The sequence below is a fragment of the Sciurus carolinensis genome, chromosome X (assembly GCF_902686445.1).
Source record: "Sciurus carolinensis chromosome X, mSciCar1.2, whole genome shotgun sequence".
Taxonomy (NCBI): Eukaryota; Metazoa; Chordata; class Mammalia; order Rodentia; family Sciuridae; genus Sciurus; species Sciurus carolinensis.
In genome coordinates, this window is record NC_062232.1 from 15,433,201 (window position 1) to 15,451,915 (window position 18,715).

General features: G+C 34.1%; 1 protein-coding gene across 6 annotated transcripts in view; it reads right to left on the reverse strand.

The window, feature by feature from the left end:
- The window catches only part of Rps6ka3 (ribosomal protein S6 kinase A3), a 142,213-nt gene that overhangs the window by 40,794 nt on the left and 82,704 nt on the right, over positions 1–18,715 (reverse strand). For all 6 annotated transcript variants that reach the window (XM_047537016.1, XM_047537019.1, XM_047537021.1 and 3 more), the window contains 2 exons: positions 9,021–9,137; positions 3,666–3,747 (listed from right to left, as the gene is read on the reverse strand). In XM_047537016.1, the coding sequence (XP_047392972.1) occupies positions 3,666–3,747; positions 9,021–9,137 (199 nt within the window). The remainder of the gene's footprint in view (positions 1–3,665; positions 3,748–9,020; positions 9,138–18,715) is intronic.

Genomic DNA, 18,715 nt, shown 5'->3' on the forward strand with positions numbered 1-18,715 from the left:
CAAAAAAAGCAGCGGCGGTTGGGGGAGCCCCCTCTCCCCCCGACAGGGCATGGGGAACTACTATATGCATAAACTCACAATGACAAAGAACAGGAGAGGAAGGAACAGCAGAAGATTGGTAAGTGGTAATTATCACAGCAGATTAGAGAAAGCTAAACTTTAAGCCTAAACCCTTTTCAATCAGCTTTTTAGTACCTTATTCCTCCCTATGTCTCTCCCTCTTCTTCTTCTTTTTTTTTTTCCATTCTGCAGTACTAGGGAATGAACCTAGGGGTTCTCTACTACTGAACTACATCCCCAGTTTTTAAAATTTTTATTTTGAGACAGTGTCTCATTAAAATGCCCAGGCTGGTTTCAAACTTGAGATCCTTCTGCCTCAGTCTTCCCAGTAGCTGGGATTACTGGTGTGCTCCAGAACACCTGGAAGCACATCATTTTTAAAGGAAGAAAAGATAGTGAAGGATCCCCAGGCATTTGAGGGAAGGCCATAAATATGAAAAACATCAAAAAAGCAATAAAATAAGGGGAAGCAGACAATGTTAAGAACAGAATAAAACTAGCAAAATGATTCGGTACCCATGAAACGAGAACAGGAAACTTTAAAGGGGGTGGGATAGGGAAGTAACAAGTATATTCAACAAATAAATGACAAGGAAAAAACAGGAAATGGAGACAGCTCAAAGATGAAAAGTCATAGAGATATCAATCAAAATACAGACCTCATATGTATGGATCCTGACTCAAACAACTTACATAAGGGAAAATGAATTATGACAGTAGGGCATTTGAAATTTGAACATTGATTCGATATATGTATGTTAATTTTATTTAACACTTTCATAATAAAGAGATTGTTTTTAAAAAATAGAAAAATCAGCCAGGTATGGTGATGCACAGCTGTAATTCCAGTGGCTTAGGATGCTGAGACAGGAAGATAGCAAGTTCAAAGCCAGCCTCAACAACTCAGCAAGACCCTGTATCTAAATAAAATATAAAAAAAGTCTGGGGATGTGGCTCACTGGTTAAGTGCCCCTGGGTTCAATCCCCAGTAACCCCCCAATAGAATAATCAGAGAACATGGCATATCCAGGAAATTAAAAGTGATGGTAGAAATGAAAAGGTCAAGAGAACAGGTTGAAAGATAGTTGATAAATTTCCCAGAAAAGAGAAAAGAAGATACAAACAGAAAATAGAAAAGAAAAAATACAAAAAGTTAAGGAATGATCCAGGAGGTACAATATATTCAAAGAGTAGCAATTCCAAAATGGACAGAAAATTTCAACAAAAGTTTCTAGATTGAAAGAAGTTTCTAGATTAAAAAAACACCAAACTCACACTAAAGAGTACTATTATATAAATTTCAGGATAGCAGGGATAAAGAACAGATTCTAAATACTTTTGAAGAGAAAAAGCTGCTTACACACAAAGGGCTGGGAACTGGATTGGCAATAAACTTCATCAACACAATGCAGGGAACTAGAAGACAATGCAAGTGATGCCTTCAAATATCTGAGGGAAAACTCTTTCTGATCTAGAATTGTACACCTAATGAAATCATTAATTGAGGGGGTAAAATAAAGGCATCTTCAAACATGTAAGGTCTCAAAAATTTTATCATGCATTCACCTTTTTTAAAGTAGCTAACAGAAGATGAGTTTGACCAAAACAAGAAAGCAAACTGAGAAAAGGCAGATGCAGAATTCAGGAAGAGAATATAATACAGACATGAAGGAAATGTGACTCCAAAATACTATTTGGGTTAGCTAGGAACAATTTTTGTAAAGCTATTATAATAAAAACATTACTGGAAATATGTGAAAGGGCAATTGTGTGTAGGTGGCCGTATGAGAGACTAAATCCTAATCTTCCATGTTAGAAAGTCAATAGATGATGTTTCCAAGTGAAAACCATCAAAGAAATACAATATAGGAGTGTGGATTGTGAAGGTAAAGGCAGAAGCAGCAGTTAAAGAATGGAAGTCATTGTCTGTGGTGGGTTAAAAAGTGCAATAGGTAGGAGGGTGGGTGAAGCACTGTTATCTTAAATGCCAAGACTATACAAAAATTACTTTGATAAAAATGAAAATATATTTAAGAACATATTCAGAATTATTTAGCAGCCTACAATTATAGTAAGTCAAATATTTTAATTTTTTTATGATCCCTTCCATAGTTTAAATCTATATAATTATTTGTAGTAGCCTAATTTATTAAAATTTTTCAATTACACATTTTCATTTAGTTTTTGTAATTATATTTAAAGTATTTCATTTTAATACTATCCTATTAAGTGATACACTATAATTTTCTAAATATTTCTCTATTCCAATGTTTATGTGATTTTTAAATCCTTACTATTTTAAATAATTTTCCATGAGAATTTTCAAGCATATGAATTATTTTTTTGAGTTTATTTCCTCAGGTTAATTTAGCAACATTAATGGCTCTTTGTACTTGTTACAAAACTGCTTTCCAATTTATGCTGCGATTATATGAAATGATAACTCATTATTTTTAACATTCATTTCTTTGATTTTTTTGGCAAAATGAGACATTTCCAAAGATTATTTATCTCCTTATGTAATAGTATTTAGTAATAACTCCTAACTCCATTATTTTTACATTTATTAATTGGAATTCTACTGCAAGGAAGAGCTTTCCCTTCTCATTGATTAATTTATGTATTAACTCATAGATTTTTGTTTTATTCAAAGGGCTACAATCTATCACTATAATTCACTATTGCAGTGTTCAAATTGTCCTACATTTGGTAAGTAGGAGACCCTTGACTCCTTATAATAATATTTTGCAATATTAAAGGCAAATATTTTCTTCTTTCCTATTATTTTTTATTACATGACAGGTTAAAATTTTTTGTTTTGCATCAAGTAAGTGGCAATGCCATGGGATTAGTCTGTATAGGAAAGAAAGTACACTCAGGAAGGGGGAAGGATAGTGAAAGCAAAGTATGGTGTTTATAGTGGAGTGTGAAATTTCTTAGAATGATAATATCCACAGGAGGTGACTAATAGGGAATAACATTAGAAATAATAAATAATCATTTCAAACATTTCTTTCCAACTGGTTTAAAGCTTTATAAGTTATATGTAAATTATATAGGAAAAAACTGACATTAAGAATCAATACATAAAACATCTACAGTTGATATGGTAAAATAAGCAATACCACTAAATAAAATGAATTGTTTTTAAATCTACATAATATCTTCTAAATGACTATTTACCTTTAGGAGTCAGAGCCTGCATGAGCTTTTTCAAAAATAAAAATTTAGAGACCAGAAGTCAAGATGATAAAGTCCTTTAGAACAAAAGCTACTCTGCCTCCAATCAGTACTTTTTTCAAATCATTAAATTATATTAACTTGAAGATGAATCAAATCCAGTCCTGATCTTCTTAACTTCTACTTGCCTAAAGCTCAAGTTGAATTTATAATACTTCTTTTATAATGTGGCAATTCCTGTTCTCACTAGTCATATGATTCCTAGCCCAGTAGGAAAAATTCACTGAAAGTCAGTCTAAATTTAAAGCCAGTAACAGGAACCGATTCAGAATGTAAGTAGGTGGCCTCAGAGTCACATGAGTTTTATGAAGACCTTTCAGTTTGTTTAAGACTGCATGAACATTACAAACAGCAGTAATACTTACCTTTCAATGTGGCCTTCTTCAATACCTTCATGGCATAAAGCTGTCTAGCATCAGAGCCTGAGATTTTTTTAACTAAGAAAACCTGTATTTAAATGAGATAAAACAAATATTACAAAGTATCACAAACTACATAGCTTTTTTTAAAACAAGACCCCTGCCATAATAAAATGTACTCTTATACAGATTCTGAAACAAGGTAGATGAATTTCTCCTCAAAAGTATCAGTTATTCATAGGAGTTGTAAACAGTGGTTGTAACCTAGGATGTAAATGAATAAATTTTTTCATTTTGTTGTTTGCCAGTTCCCAAAGAGAATGTAATACATTAAGACAGGAAAAAAGTCTTTAAACCATGTATGTAGCAATTATAGAAATGTCATACATTTAAAATGTATAATATAGGTAATGATGGCTCTGCTTTTAACAAAATAAAAATTCTTCTAAATCCATCAAAAAAATTTCTTTTCTGCACTTGAGGTTGAACTCAGGACTCCCATATACTAGGTAAGCACTCTATATCACTGAGGTATATTCACAGCCACATGAAAGTACTGGGGATGGAACCTAGGGGCACTATACCACTGAGTTACATCCCTAGCCCTTTTATTTATTTTTTAAATTTTTGAGACAGGGTATTGCTGTTTCCTAGGCTGGCCTCAAACTTGTTATTTTCCCATTTCAGTCTCCTGAGTCACTGGGATTACAGACATGTACTACCACACTCAGCACATCAAAATACATATATAGGGGTTCCTCCTAACAACTTTCGGTTGATATAATTATTCACTGATGAAAGGTCTTTTCTGTATCTGAAAACTGCAAATAATCTCACTGCTGGGCAGAACAAGTTAAAACACTTATACTGAAGAATCCTACTCACAAATATTTAATGTCTCCACTCCCCACTTTTTTCTAAATCAAATTCTCATATATTCCAAAATTTGAAGAACACTTTTCTCAGGAATATTATTGAATAGTTTGAATTTCCAAATATTTTTTGGTTATTTTTAAAACAATGTGGAATTTATTCAAAATAAATAAAGTCTGCTCTAAATAACTCACAGTCATTCTATAACATGGCTAATACTAGACTATCAATATCTATATCTACTAATTTTGACCATTACACTCATGACCTTCTTGTACTAAACCTTTAAATAGATCAACTAAATGGACCTGAATTTCTATACCCATTCCTTGATAATATGTGTGTGTTGGGGGGGGGGTACTGGGTATTGAACCAGGGCACTTTATCACTGATTTACTTTACCAGCTGAAGTTATTTTTAATTTTGAGACAGGGTCTCACTAATTTGCTGCCGCTGGACTTGAACTTGCCATTCTCTTGCCTCAGTCACCCAGAGAGAAAAGTACTCTTAATCAAGGTGGTCCTAAGGTGTACTGCTGCTCCAATGTTAAAGGTAATCAAAGATTGTTAATATTTTTGGACAGAAATGAATTCTAATTAGGTGGAGATAATTAGGATTTATCTGATATTTATTCATCCTTAAGATTTTCCAATCAAGCACCTTTGTTCTATTCTACAAAAAAAATTTTCCTTATAGATTCCAACTATTCGACAGTTCTTGGAAAGCACCTTCTTAACACTTTTCAGCACTTCTTAGCTTGCAGAGTACTCTCGCAAGCATCTGTAATAGATCATGAAAATTTTGGGAGTCAGGCCTACTAAACAATGCCTGTTTTACAGCTACCCAAATTAGGGCTTAGAGAAGTTAAACAATTTGTCTGGTGTCATAGTGCAGGTATTGGGACAAGATCTGGGTCAGCCATCCAGTCCCAGGCTTTTGCTCAGGGTGCTTTTTATCTGTTCCCTTTGGCAGATGACCAGCTACACTCAGCATGAGCACCAGCAGTCCCAGCTGATATCCGACCTTCCTCCACCAGAGTATTTCTGACCTTTCTCACTGCTCCATGAAGCTATTCTAGGTTCTGACAGGTCATCCTTGTTTCCCTGGCTTACGCTGGCCTTTAAGGATGAGTAAGAGAGGAGACACCCTATTTTTAATGTTTTCTATTTATAGTAAGGTATTTAAGCTCCTTCTAAAGAAAAAAGGGAGAGGCATGCTAATTCCTAGGAACTTAAATACTGTGTTCCCTGAAATCTACTGTATGAAAATAAGCTCATCTATTGGGTTTACTGAGCAGCATGATAATATAATTTAATACCAGATATTATGTGTTTGGCCTCATATTTAATTCTCACTACTATCCCAGGAGGTCAGAACTATTACTCACTTGTTACTTCTTTACAGAATTAATGTGCTAGGTACTGTGGTATTGGTTCAATATATTACCCCTGCACTCATGGAACATGTGGTCTACTGGGGAAGATAGCAAATAAACAAACCATTATATAAAAGAAAAACTGTAATTGTGCTAATGATGCTAGGGCATATAATGATCTGAGAGGACATAATAAGAATATGATCTAGACAGGATGACAGAGAAGGCTTCTTTGAGATCACAGGTACAAGAGGAGCTAACCAGTTAAGGAAAGGTGAAGTGGGGCAGGGTGTTTCAGGCAGAGAATAAGTGGAATAAGGAAAGGCTTTTTCTAGTGGGATGGAGTCTAGCATGCTTAACACCAAAAAGGTCAATGTGGCTAGAACAAAGTGAAGAGCATATAAATGGATGTTTTAGAGATTGTTAGGGGTCAGACTGAGGGATTCCTCACCTATCTTAAGAATCTGTCCTTATAGAAAAGGGATGCTACTGAAGGGTTAAGAGGGTGGAATGTAAGATTAGCTCCTGCTAGCTGTCATATAAATAATGGACTGAGTCAAGAATAAATTTGAGAAGACCCAGTTAGAAGACTCCTTCAATAATAAACCAGAGAGAAGTGGTAGTAGCATAATCTGGAGAGGCAGTATATTGATTGCCTCTCAGTGCAGAAGACCAGCATGATTTGAGAAATCTTTACTAAATCAACCGAACTTGGTGACAGATCACATTGGCCAGGGAGTTGTATGTGTGTATTCATGTATGTGCTGTGTAGAGAGACTTGAAAGAGATATCAAAAATGCCTCCCAAGATTCTGGCTTGCTTAACTGGATGCCATTCATAGTGACAGAGAAAAATGAAACAGGACAGGTTTGAGGGTGAGGGAAGATCATGAGTTTGGTCTTAGACATGCTGAGTTTAAAGTGTCTTTGAGACATGCAAGTGGAAAAAGTAAGCAGCTGTACATAAGAGTTTAGAATTTGCAGGAACAATTTAGAATGGAGATATAAATCTATTATGTTAGCAGTATGTGAGTTATAGTTAAGATAATGGAATAGAGAAAATCAATTAGTAGGGGGCACGAGGAGATGGCAGCTTAAAATCAAAACTAGGGGAACTTCAATATTTAATGACTGACTAGAAGAGTAAAATGGGGTTCCAAAAGGTTAAGTAACTTGCCAAGAACATACAGTAAGTAGGAGAAAATACTGAATACAAGTCTGGCTGACCTAGAGCCTAAACCTGCAACCATTACCCTCTGATGGCTACTTAGTCAATATTAAAAGCATGATTTGGGTTTCAAAGAGGTTAACAACTGTAACAAATGATCCATGTTTGCCAAGAACTATTAAGCAATCTCACTAAAACACACAAGAGAGCTCAAGTGGTGCATTTCTGAAACTTGCAAACATGACATCTTCAAATATTTCCTTATAGAGAGTCAGTAAGAAATTACTGCACTGTGAAAGTTGAATGCAATCTCAGAAATTTTCTCTTGCTGAAAATCAATCTAGATAGATGGAATAGAAGTACTTTTAATGTTACTTCTCAAAATGGAGTATGCAGGGTACAAGGACTATTTGAGGAAAACTGATAAAGAATGCTGCACCTTCTGAAGCAATTATTTGGTGACTTTGGGAAGCATATTTTAGATATTAAAAACAAAGATATTGTTGAACAGAATGTAAATTAACATTCATTTTCAAATGCATTACCTTCCAACCTCAACACAAGTACTCAGATGCCAGTGTTTCAAGGGAATATTTTGTGATTTTTAATCATTCAAGAAGCAAAACTAGGCTGGGTGTGGTGGTGCATGCCTGTAATCCCAGCGGCTTGGGAGGCTTAGGCAGGAGGATCCCAAGCTTAAAGCCAGCCAGACTCAGCAACTTAGCGAGACCCTGTCACCAAATAAACAACAAACAAACAACAAAATGGGCTGGGGATGTGCTTCAGTGGTTTACACCCCTGGTTCAATCCCTGGTACCAAAAAAAAAAAAAGAAAAAAAAAAAAAAGAAGCACAACTAAAGAGTATAAATAGTGCATAGTGCAAATACTGCCAATTAACTGAAGTTTCAAAGTGCTTTTTTATTAGTTCTTTTTAGTTATACATTCAACAGATGAATGAAGAAAATGTGCTATATATACATAATGGAGTATTACTCAGTCATAGAGAATGACATTATGGCATTTGCTGGTAAATGGATGCAACTGCAGACTATCATGCTAAGTGAAATAAGTCAGTCCCAGAAATGTTCTCTCTGATTTGCAATGTACTTTTGAGTAACTTTACTCATTTTTCCACACTGATACTAAGAAATTTAAAAAGAGAATGCACTGCTGGTATGCTGACTGGAAGCATTTCATAAAACATTTCCATTTCTATATGTATGAAATATACATAAATTACAAAAATCAACTTAATTCCAAGATCTTTTGATTTAAATTTTCATTCAGTTCCTTATAATCTTTTAACCTAAACCTTACTTCTCTAAGGTGTGTGTACACACACACACTTTAATTGATACATACTAATTGTATATATTCAAGGATTTACTGTGATAATTGATACAAGTATACAATGTGTAATGATCAGGGTAGTTAGCATTTCCCTTTCCTTAAACATGTATATAATTTGTGTTGGGAAGCTTCAAACTCCCCTTTCTAGTTCTTAATAAAATTCTAACATATTACTGTGAACTGTATAGTTATTCCTACTATGTAACTGTATTTGGCACCCATTATCCAAACTCCCTCTACTCCTTCCTATCCTTTCTAGTCTCTAGTGACCACTATTCTACTCTCTACTTCTATAAACTTTTTAAAAAAATTTATTTTTATTGTTACAGACTGCATTTGGATTCATTGTACACAAATGGGGTACAACTTTTCCTTTCTATGGTTGTGCATGATGTAGATTCATACCATTTATGTAATCATACATGTACATAGGTTAATGATGTCTGTCTTATTCCACTATCTCTCCTATCCCCCCATTTCCCTCTACACAATTCAAAGTTCATCCATTCTTCTCTTATTCCCCTCTATGAACTTTTTATTTTTATTTATTTATTTTTGGGTTGAACTTTTTAAAAAGCACATATTTATGACTTACCTTTCCAAATGATCCCTGCCCTAATACTTTCAAAAGTTCAAACTGGGAAGGATCTGCTTTTTCATGTCCTTCCTTTACATGATGTGTAATGGCAATTTCCTTGATGCTGCCTTCTTCCTGTTGAAGTAAATGTAAGTATAGAAAAACATCAGTCCGAGCTACTTTCTCCCACCAGAAACCAAGTAATCTTAATTTAGCATAATATTAGAAATATTAAAATTAACATACAAAAACTACCCTTTACTGACCTATGAATTGAACAGAAAACACAGACCAAGTAAATATACTTTTCAAGTTAAATATCCAAGATAAAATTATACCAGCCCACTATCCAGACCAATTTAACTTCTATATAACATTAGTGCTGAGTATTTCCAAGTTTTAATTTTCCCTAATGGAGATAATTACAATAGTTGTAAGGTAGGGAAGAGGGTGTCAAGAAGTCTGAAAAGAACTGATTATAGTAATATACTATACTCTGGCATGTGATTGTACTAAGCAGAAAAAAGGCTATAGACAAAAATTCCTGTTTACTGGAGAGAGGGGTTAAAAAATATTCCAGGGTAAACATGGAGAGTTTTACCCTTAATAAAGCTGTTGTTTTGTTTGAAATATCTAGTTACTTCCCCTTTCTAGGGTAAACTGGGAACTGACAGGGGAGAAAGGAGTAACTCTAAACTTAAAAAATTGAAAAGATTTAGCATTTGGATGGAGGATTAGGCATTGAAAAAAATGACTATTCTGTATAACCAAACAGTTTAAAAGTCTTTGGATTTTTAAAGACAGTAAACACTTCAGTATATCTGAGGAAAGGTATCAGAAAGGGAGAAGTGTACACAGGATTTCAATTACTTTTTTATGTTAAGATCAGCAAATTTAGCAAAGACACAAAACAAGAAATGGAACATAAAACAAAACCAACACAGTCAGAAACATAAGCCTGTCAAATAAAGACTACCATATCTATTTGATTATAATGTTATTTTTTTCTGGATGCATAAGTACTATTAGAAGAATCTAAATATGCTACACAAATAATTATTTTTATTACAATAGTATTCCAAACACAAGTTTGAGTTCAATTTACATTTTCTCCTCTACTTCCCTCTCTTTGTTCTGTGGATTGAATTCAGGGGCACTTATCCACTGAGTCACATCCCCAGCCCTTGGTCTTGATAAGTTGCTGAGGCTGGCCCTGAATTTGAGATGCTCCTGCTTCTACCTCCAGAGCCACTGGGATTACAAGCAGGTGCCACACTGCACCTGGCTTCTATTTACACTTTGAGCTATCCTTTGGATGTTAGCAATATAAAGAATTGCAAAGACTTCTCAAAAAGATACACCAGGATATCCTAATGTGGCAAATTCTGAAAATGAGTAGTAAAAGGAAAAAGAAGCTCCCAGAAGAGGATAAAAAGGATTCCAAATCCACTATTTTACTTTCTAAGACAGAGGATGTAGTTAGTAGGTTATCCTACTACTTACACAGCCTAATCATTTTAAACTCCTTTGGAATTTAGGCAAAAAAATAAAGCAATCTCCTAGTATTGGTTTGGTTCTTTAGTCTCCAACAATTCTCACAACTACCCTACGTAGCAGGTATTAGGGTAAACCAAGCATTAGCAGATTCTAAGATGCTACCCTTTTCCTGAGCATTCTTCTATCCAAATAAGATCAAAGTATAAGGGCTTAGAGTGATAGCTGTTAGCAGATACAACAGGAAAGACAGGAAGCAAATTACAAAATTAAAAAAAATCTTTCAAAGAACAGTGTATATGTAGGATTGATTAAGTAAGATTTAGATTGAAATCTAGCAAATACTTATTAAGCACCTACCTCAGGTCAGGACTGTTAGGTGCTTTTTTCATCTTTTAAGTCATATTTATGCTTTACAACAAATCTTTGAGCACATATGAATGTTTTGCTTATAACACAAAGCAAGTAAATACATTTCAGAATTCTCTATGTACTCGCCTATTTACCACTAGAAATTTGATCCAGATCTTTTAAAATCATAATGGTTGAATACTCCACAAGTCTTCAGTTTAAAGAGATTAAGTGAGGGCTAAAGATCATAAGCCAGGAAGTGTCAGACTAAAGGCTTAAGTTCAGGTCTTCTGACCTTTTTTTAAAATATTTTTTTAGTTGTAGATGGACACAATACCTTTATTTATTTATTTTTTTAATGTGGTGCTAAGGATCAAACCCAGTACTTCATATGTGCTAGGCAAGTACTCCACCACTGAGCCACAACCCCAGAACCATGGGTCTTCTGACTTCTAAAACAAGGCCCGTATCATTACATCACTCTGAGACTGAAGCTTTTGGTGATTTACCATACCAAGATCAATGACAGGAATTATAGACTTATGCCCCTGGTCTTTGTAACTAGCCTGGTATCTCTTGGTTTAGTTATCTCAGTTGCTTAGAGCAGTGGTGTTTGAACTTCTGACAGCACATTTACAGTAAAAGAATTAGCATAATCCAATATTGAATAATTAGTGGCTTATAAATTATATACATATGAAGTTCTCTTTCTTTTCTGTACCCCAAGTATTATCATATTGCATTTTACAGACTAATGGATTATATACTTGACACATGAAGCCAAGTTCATGGGCTGGATTCCAGCATGTTCCAGTTAGCCTCCTATGAAAATAAAAACAAAAACAAAAACAAAAACTAACTGTCCAAGAGCTTAACTGAAATACAGCAGTCACTTATGCCCATAAATTACAAGGGCATGAAGAACTATACTTTGTAACATTCTATTTTTTACCACTTTTCTTTCTTGGGTGGGTGGGATGTGATTTATCAGGCCACAATATTTTTTCACTTTATAGTTTGTAGCAAATGTCTACCACAATTGTCTTCATAAATAAAGATGCAACACTGGTAAGGAGGAACAGCTCCTGAATTATAAACATTTTGCATATTGTAGCAGTCATACAGGACCAAGGTAGTGTGAGCTGCAATCAAGCCGCGAAGCTCAAAATAAAGAGCAGTTACAACTCTCATCTTTAAAGACTACCCTTTCTTTCCTCCCCATGTAAAATAAATTACTAAAAAATGTACTCTTCCTTTGATCCCTTCATTCAATAAATGTACACTGAAATGCCAACTATGTATCAAGCATAGTACTGTGAATATATTTTTTTAATTCTTTTTCAATTTCCAATAGTGTCATCCAGATATAAATCTTTCAATACCTTTTGTGTAGAAAACTGAAACCAATATGATGACTCATTAATACCCCTTTCTGCCTATGTGTACTTCAGTTTATCTTCTTGACAAATTCATTTTCTAAAAGTATACAGCTCCAGTCATATGACCAGGTTACTCAAAATTTCCTCCAAGTTTTCTCACATTAAATGCACTGCTTCATGTGGCATGCAAGCCCTCTATAATATGGTGTCAATATACTTCTCTGGTATTATCACCCAGCATTCCCTTACACACAGCCTTTTGTCAACCTGAGTTATTTCCTGTTCCTTAAACTTGTTTTTAAATTGAAAACAATACATCCACATGGGCAACAGATCAAACAGTGGCAGAATAACTTAGGATGAAAGCATCTTCTTTGCCTAGATTTAAAAGAATATTTCTTTAGTTGTTGATAGACCTTTATTCATTTCCTTATAGGTGGTGCTGAGAATCTAAACCAGTCCTCACACATGCCAGGCAAGCACTCTACCACTGAGTCACAACTTCAGCCTTCTTTGCCTAGATTTTCAAAACAATTAGTATTGCATTTACTTTGATAATTCATTAAATTTTTTAACCTTAAGACAATGTCTACTAACTTAAAAATGAGGAAAACTTAGGGTCCATTTACATTATGTCCCTTCCTTTCATCATCTCCTTTCCCACTGTTAAGATAGTAACTCCTGGGCACAGTGGCACATGCCTGCAACCCCAGAGGCTTGGGAGGCTGAGGTAGGAGGATCCTAAGTTCAAAGCCAGTCGTGGCAACTCAGTGAGGCCCTTAGCAACCTAGTGAGACCCTACTTCAAAAAAAAAAAAAGGTGATATTAATTTTACATAAACTTCTTACTTTTTCTCCCAGTTTTGGATAGAATCCTAACTCCTCACTTTTTAAAAGGAAGTTAATAGTGCTCATTCTCTAATTTCCCCTACCTCCTGCTAACTATATTTTTACATTTTTATTAATATTAAGGTCATTAAGAAAATTAATGTTCTCTTTTGCAACTGCAACTAATACTTCATGCTCTTGACTCAGCCTGATCCTAAGGTCAAAAGCCTATATAGGAACATCCACACTACCATGACAACACATTGTTCAACCACAGGCTAAGGAATACATAAAATTTCCTTTTATCTGGACCCATAACAATGATTCCCAGGCTAGTGCAAGGGGACTTAAAAAACAGTGACTCCCCATCAATGGTTAAATTCATGATAAATCTTACTTTGATTCATATTTGGATCATGAATTTCTTATATGCAATTTTCTAATTTTCCTGTTTCTAATAGGTCCCCCAGAATTCACCAGTGGAGAGAGAAGTTAATCTGGCTATTATTTTTAACTTTTAGCCTTTAACCATACTGCCCAGTCTTCTAAGAGACCCTTCCTACACTGGAGACTTTCCTTACCCTCCCACCAGGATGGGTGGTTCTCTAGGCCTGCTGCATAGCAGCATTTTTCTGGCTGAGTGCACTATTTGCAGTTTCCTATTAAAAATACCCCCCCTTATAATTTCCTAAGAAAGGTGGTATGGAATAAAACTTTCTGAAACGTGCATATCTATAAATGTCTTTATTTTGTCTTCATATTTGTATAGTTTGGTTTGGTATCAAACTTTAAAATAAAAACAATCTTGCCTCAGAACTTTGATGCCACTGGTCCATTGCCTTCTAGCATCCAGTGCTGCCACCAAATGGGTGATATGAACCTGATCACACTTTTTGGGAGGTGATTTGGTCTTCTGTCTGGAAGCTTTAGGATTTTCAAGGGTTTTTCTGAAAGTCCACACTTTGAGATAAATAAGGGTCTTCTTTCCTTCACAATGCTTGGTGAACTTTTATCATCTAAAGAGTCAAATTCTTTACCTCTGTGAAGAATTCCAACATTTGATAATTTCCTTCCATTCATTCTTCAGGGTTTCTCTTTTTGAGACTCCTCTATTAGTTGAATATTGTTTTATGTCTAGAATTGAACCCTTTATGCTACTCATCTTTTTCTGCTATTTTATATCTCCAGTTTATTGGAGATTTCATTGACTTGACCTTGCAGGATACAAACTAGAATAATATATATTTATATGTGTGTATATATATGTATATGTGTATGTGTGTATACATACATACTGGGGATTGAACCCAGGGGTGCTTTACCACTGAGCTACATTCTGAGACATTTTATCTTATTTTGAGACAGAGTCTCAACTAAGTTGCTGAGGCTGGTCTCAGCCTCCTGAGTCACTGGGATTACTGGTATGCACCCCTGTGCCCATAAAATATACTTTTTTCTAAATTGGGGCTCAAAGAGTACAGAAATTTTTTTCTGGGGTGGAAAGGAAAGATCAATGCCTATGGGAAGTTTGACACTGGCTGATTTCCAAAAAACTGCCACTGTTTTGATTATGTTTTCTCATTCCTTCTAAGTTTAAATTTTATAAGACCTAAATTCTTACTAATCATATTAGCATACTCTTTTTAGCTACTTTTTTATAGATGTGAAGTTGCAGTAGTATAATAGGCAAAATATTCTTGGTTGAGTTCTCAATGCCCATGTTGTGCTTAATGCTACCAACTTCTGGGGCCATGAATATTTCCAAAATGATCTACAGTTCAACTAGGACATAAACTAATGTTCAGGCAATCTTGGGCAACAGGTAATAAACCAAAAATGTGGTCTAGCTTATACCTGGATTCAGAGGAGTATCAAATTTCTGAAGGCACCAATAAGCCAAGAACAGACTGACATGTGCATGTGACAAACATATCTTATGTCACTAAACCACCTGTTACTGAATTAAATCTATCACACAAAAACATAAAACTACAGTTCAATGGTTCGTGAAATTGCAGTTTTGCCTACCTGTACATTTGTTACCACAAAAGCCTTACTTTTTGCATTTAAGATTTATAAATTATATATGGTTATTTTTACAAAGTCTATGTTTATTTGATGATCAAAGTTCTAAATATAGGCAAAATGTTGAGGCTGGCAGTGAATCTACATCACAATCCTGTATCATTCTTCTACATTTCCCTCTGTTTAAGACATTTGTCACCCCCAGCTAAAGGGTACTGAACATCTAGAACCAATGAAAGTCCTTAAGTTCATTCTTAAATATCTTTAAGGTTTGCCTTTTAAGTGGAGGAAAAAGTTCACCTAATATTTCCTTTTCAAGTTGTGAGGGAAAAACATAATTAATCCTAAAATGTAAAAAGGATTAAAGAAATGGAACTGAAATTAATGATGTCTGCTTTAGTTATACAAATACTAATATTGTAACATACTAGCATTAAGAAAACAAACTGAGTGATATTAACTGATTTTAAAGAATGATTCAACATTTGGCATTATGCCCTGCCTTGTATACATAATTTCCTTTTTCCTCCCCTCCCTTGAGTCAGGAAGTGTGTTCTTGAGGCATTTGTATTTTATAAATTGTTTTGAATGCCAGAAATTATTATTAAAGCTCAAAGTAAAATATTTAAATGTTCCTTGGTAAAAGTCAATAAAAAATCATTTTCTAACATGGATATGTAACTATTTTTGGTATAACATAAAAATGACATTAGAAATGAAAAATGCATACTTTACCCTTTAAAGATTAATTTGAAAGTAATAGAAGATCAAGATCTATATAGATAGCTATAATTCTATAATAGACCTTTGAAAAAGGTAGGTTAGCTTTTTCTAGATGATCAAGATACAAATTTTTTGGTTTTGATATAAAATTAGGCTGGTAAAAGACATGGTGAGAAGCCACATTTTAATTTATTCTTGATTATAATTTGATCAAATTCATTTTACTTCATTTGCCAATGTAATGACAAATGTGCTTAGAATTTTAGAATTTTTCATTTAACAAAAATTTTTAATAGAGTGTTACTAGCCAGCTTCTTACATGTTTGGGAAAACAGCATCGCTGGTTTCCAGACTATCATTCTCAATCACTGCCATGAGGAGTACTTTTCTCCCAATTGGGGATCCCAAACAGCAAATTTAATTCTCTTTAAAGCACAGTAGAACAGCACAATTCTCACGGCAAAATATCGAGTTGATATTGACAAGGTTTTAAGATTTTAATACAATGCAAATCATTATCCACTAAGCCCATTTTAACAAAGTAATTGTTTGAAAATTGTGCTTACACTAAGTCAGATAAAATTACTTGCTTAAGGTTACTTCAATGTGGAGCTTAATTTTCAAGTTTTTACAAGAATGAATTTCAACAAAAACATGATTTTAAGTTCTCAGCTGCTTAAAATAACACTCTCCTATTTACCAAAATATTGCTTACATAATAATAATCTCCTATATATTAGTAAATTTGCATTCTGTTCATTACTGGTTTAAAAATGAGAGTCAAGTCATTTGTTTTATTATAGAAAATTACAAAAACTAGCAAGATAAAAATTACTCCAGCACAAAAAGCCAATGAAAAATAAGTTGCCAAAGTACATCGAGTTGAAATGTATTATACAACTAACTGGCTTACTTTTACTTAATAAAAATATCACTAAAAGTTCTATCAACAGTGGTTTTGAATTCTGAAACTTCTTAAAAGAACATATAAAGTGGAATAACTATTTAATTAGCACAAATATAGTTTGCTCAACTAAAACATTTTTTTAAAGAAGTTGAACAAAGCTTACCTGTATAGAACGAACACGAAAAGACAAAAATTTGAACATGGCTACGAAACCATGTTGATGATACAGGAATTCCTGACGGTAAAACTTAAGTTAGAAAAAGAAGGCCAAGCCCCTGCAAAAGTTTTCTCCTACCAGCTGTTCCGGCAATTAGAAAATTTCCTGTCAGGCGGGTCCTGAAAATGCTAGGAAAAGAGGTTGTACAGTTTTCCTGTGGTAAAAGAAAGGAGAAACCTGCCGGCAGAGGGACTAATGTAGCTGATAGGTAGTGAGGCCAGAACAGGAAAACCAAACAGATTTGCTGATAGTCAAATCCTGTTGAAATGTTCTTTTCTTCTGGTTCCCAGCAGTTCAGACGATTTTCATAACCAGTAAAATGAATGTTATTATTTTAGAATCCTGAGAAATGCCAGTATTTCTTAACTATATGACTCTTTAAAGCAACTGAAACTAATCACCACTATTAAAATAATAAAAGTTGCTGATGCTCATGTGGAATTTTACCCTTTGTAATGTTTATACACACTCAAGACATGGCCTCAATGATTTTAAGGTTATATATAGACATGTCATGGGTGTTCCCTGTCAATAAGGAAGAGTTTCATAACTATGGGTAGGAAATGAAGACCACATGCAAAAATATTTAATTGTGATTAAGTATAAATTCTTTCCATCTTAAATGAAAATAAATTGCATTTAAATTTATATTGGTTATAAACATCACTTATCAACCAATTAAGACTTCAAGACTCATAGCTAAAATTCAATTTCCAGTTGACAAATCTTAAAAAACCAGATCTGTTATTAGTGAGCAAAAAGGAACACTTGGAAAGAAGTTTGAAAAGAAGCAAACTTTGAAAATAAGAGTCAAGCTACCACAGGATCCCTTACCCCATTTCATCCTCTAATACCTTATAGAAGTTCTTTGAAGATATTTTCACCTTAGACAAATTTTTTTCTAAAGTATATTAACATCTAGAACAAGATTATCATAAACAAAACACTAAACATGGTACTAAAACAAAACAACCAAAGGATCAGCAATTTAAGAGCTATGAGAAAATGTTTTACTTAATGTAGAAACAAAAAAAGGTGTTAATATACATAGCCTATGAGAATTTAATAAAATCACTGAATTTTCAAAACCTAAACAGACTCTGGAAAACACCAAGAACATATGACTGAGGGTGTAGCTTAGTGGTACAGCACATGTTTAGCATGAATGAGGCACTTGTTTTGATCCCCAGTACCAAAAACAAAAACACCAAACCAAAACCAAAACAAAACAAATACTAAGGACAATCAGCTCACTTTATGGATGAAAAAACTATAGTCAAATCTATAACTGAGGCTCTATTCAGCACATTGAGCAAACATTCAACTGCTCATTATGTGCTATGGGTACTCTATGAAAAGCCAGGGCTTTTTTTGCTAAATAAAATCTTCATGGTGATTTAAAAAAAAATCTGATCAATTAAAAAATTGTCCTATGTAACCAAATACATTACAATCAACTTTTGAATTCGTCCTGGACAATTGTGCACTTCTTGGTTGAAAATGCATGTCTCAGTTTTTCAGCAAATCAAGCAATCAGTTTTTCATCAGAATATAATCCTCCCATCTCTCAAAAGGAATTATTTAAGCCTCCTTACGATGCTCCAAAAGGGCATCAAGGTTAAGACAACCACCTAACACTGAAGTACAGTCTAAACACGAAGTGGTTCTTAAGACTAAGAAGATGCAAATATCAAGTTTAATGTACAATCAATTAAGGGGAGTGTCTCTGTAAAGAGTAGTCATCAACTTTATTCAAGTAATACTTCTGAAGAGAGGCAACCAAATAACAC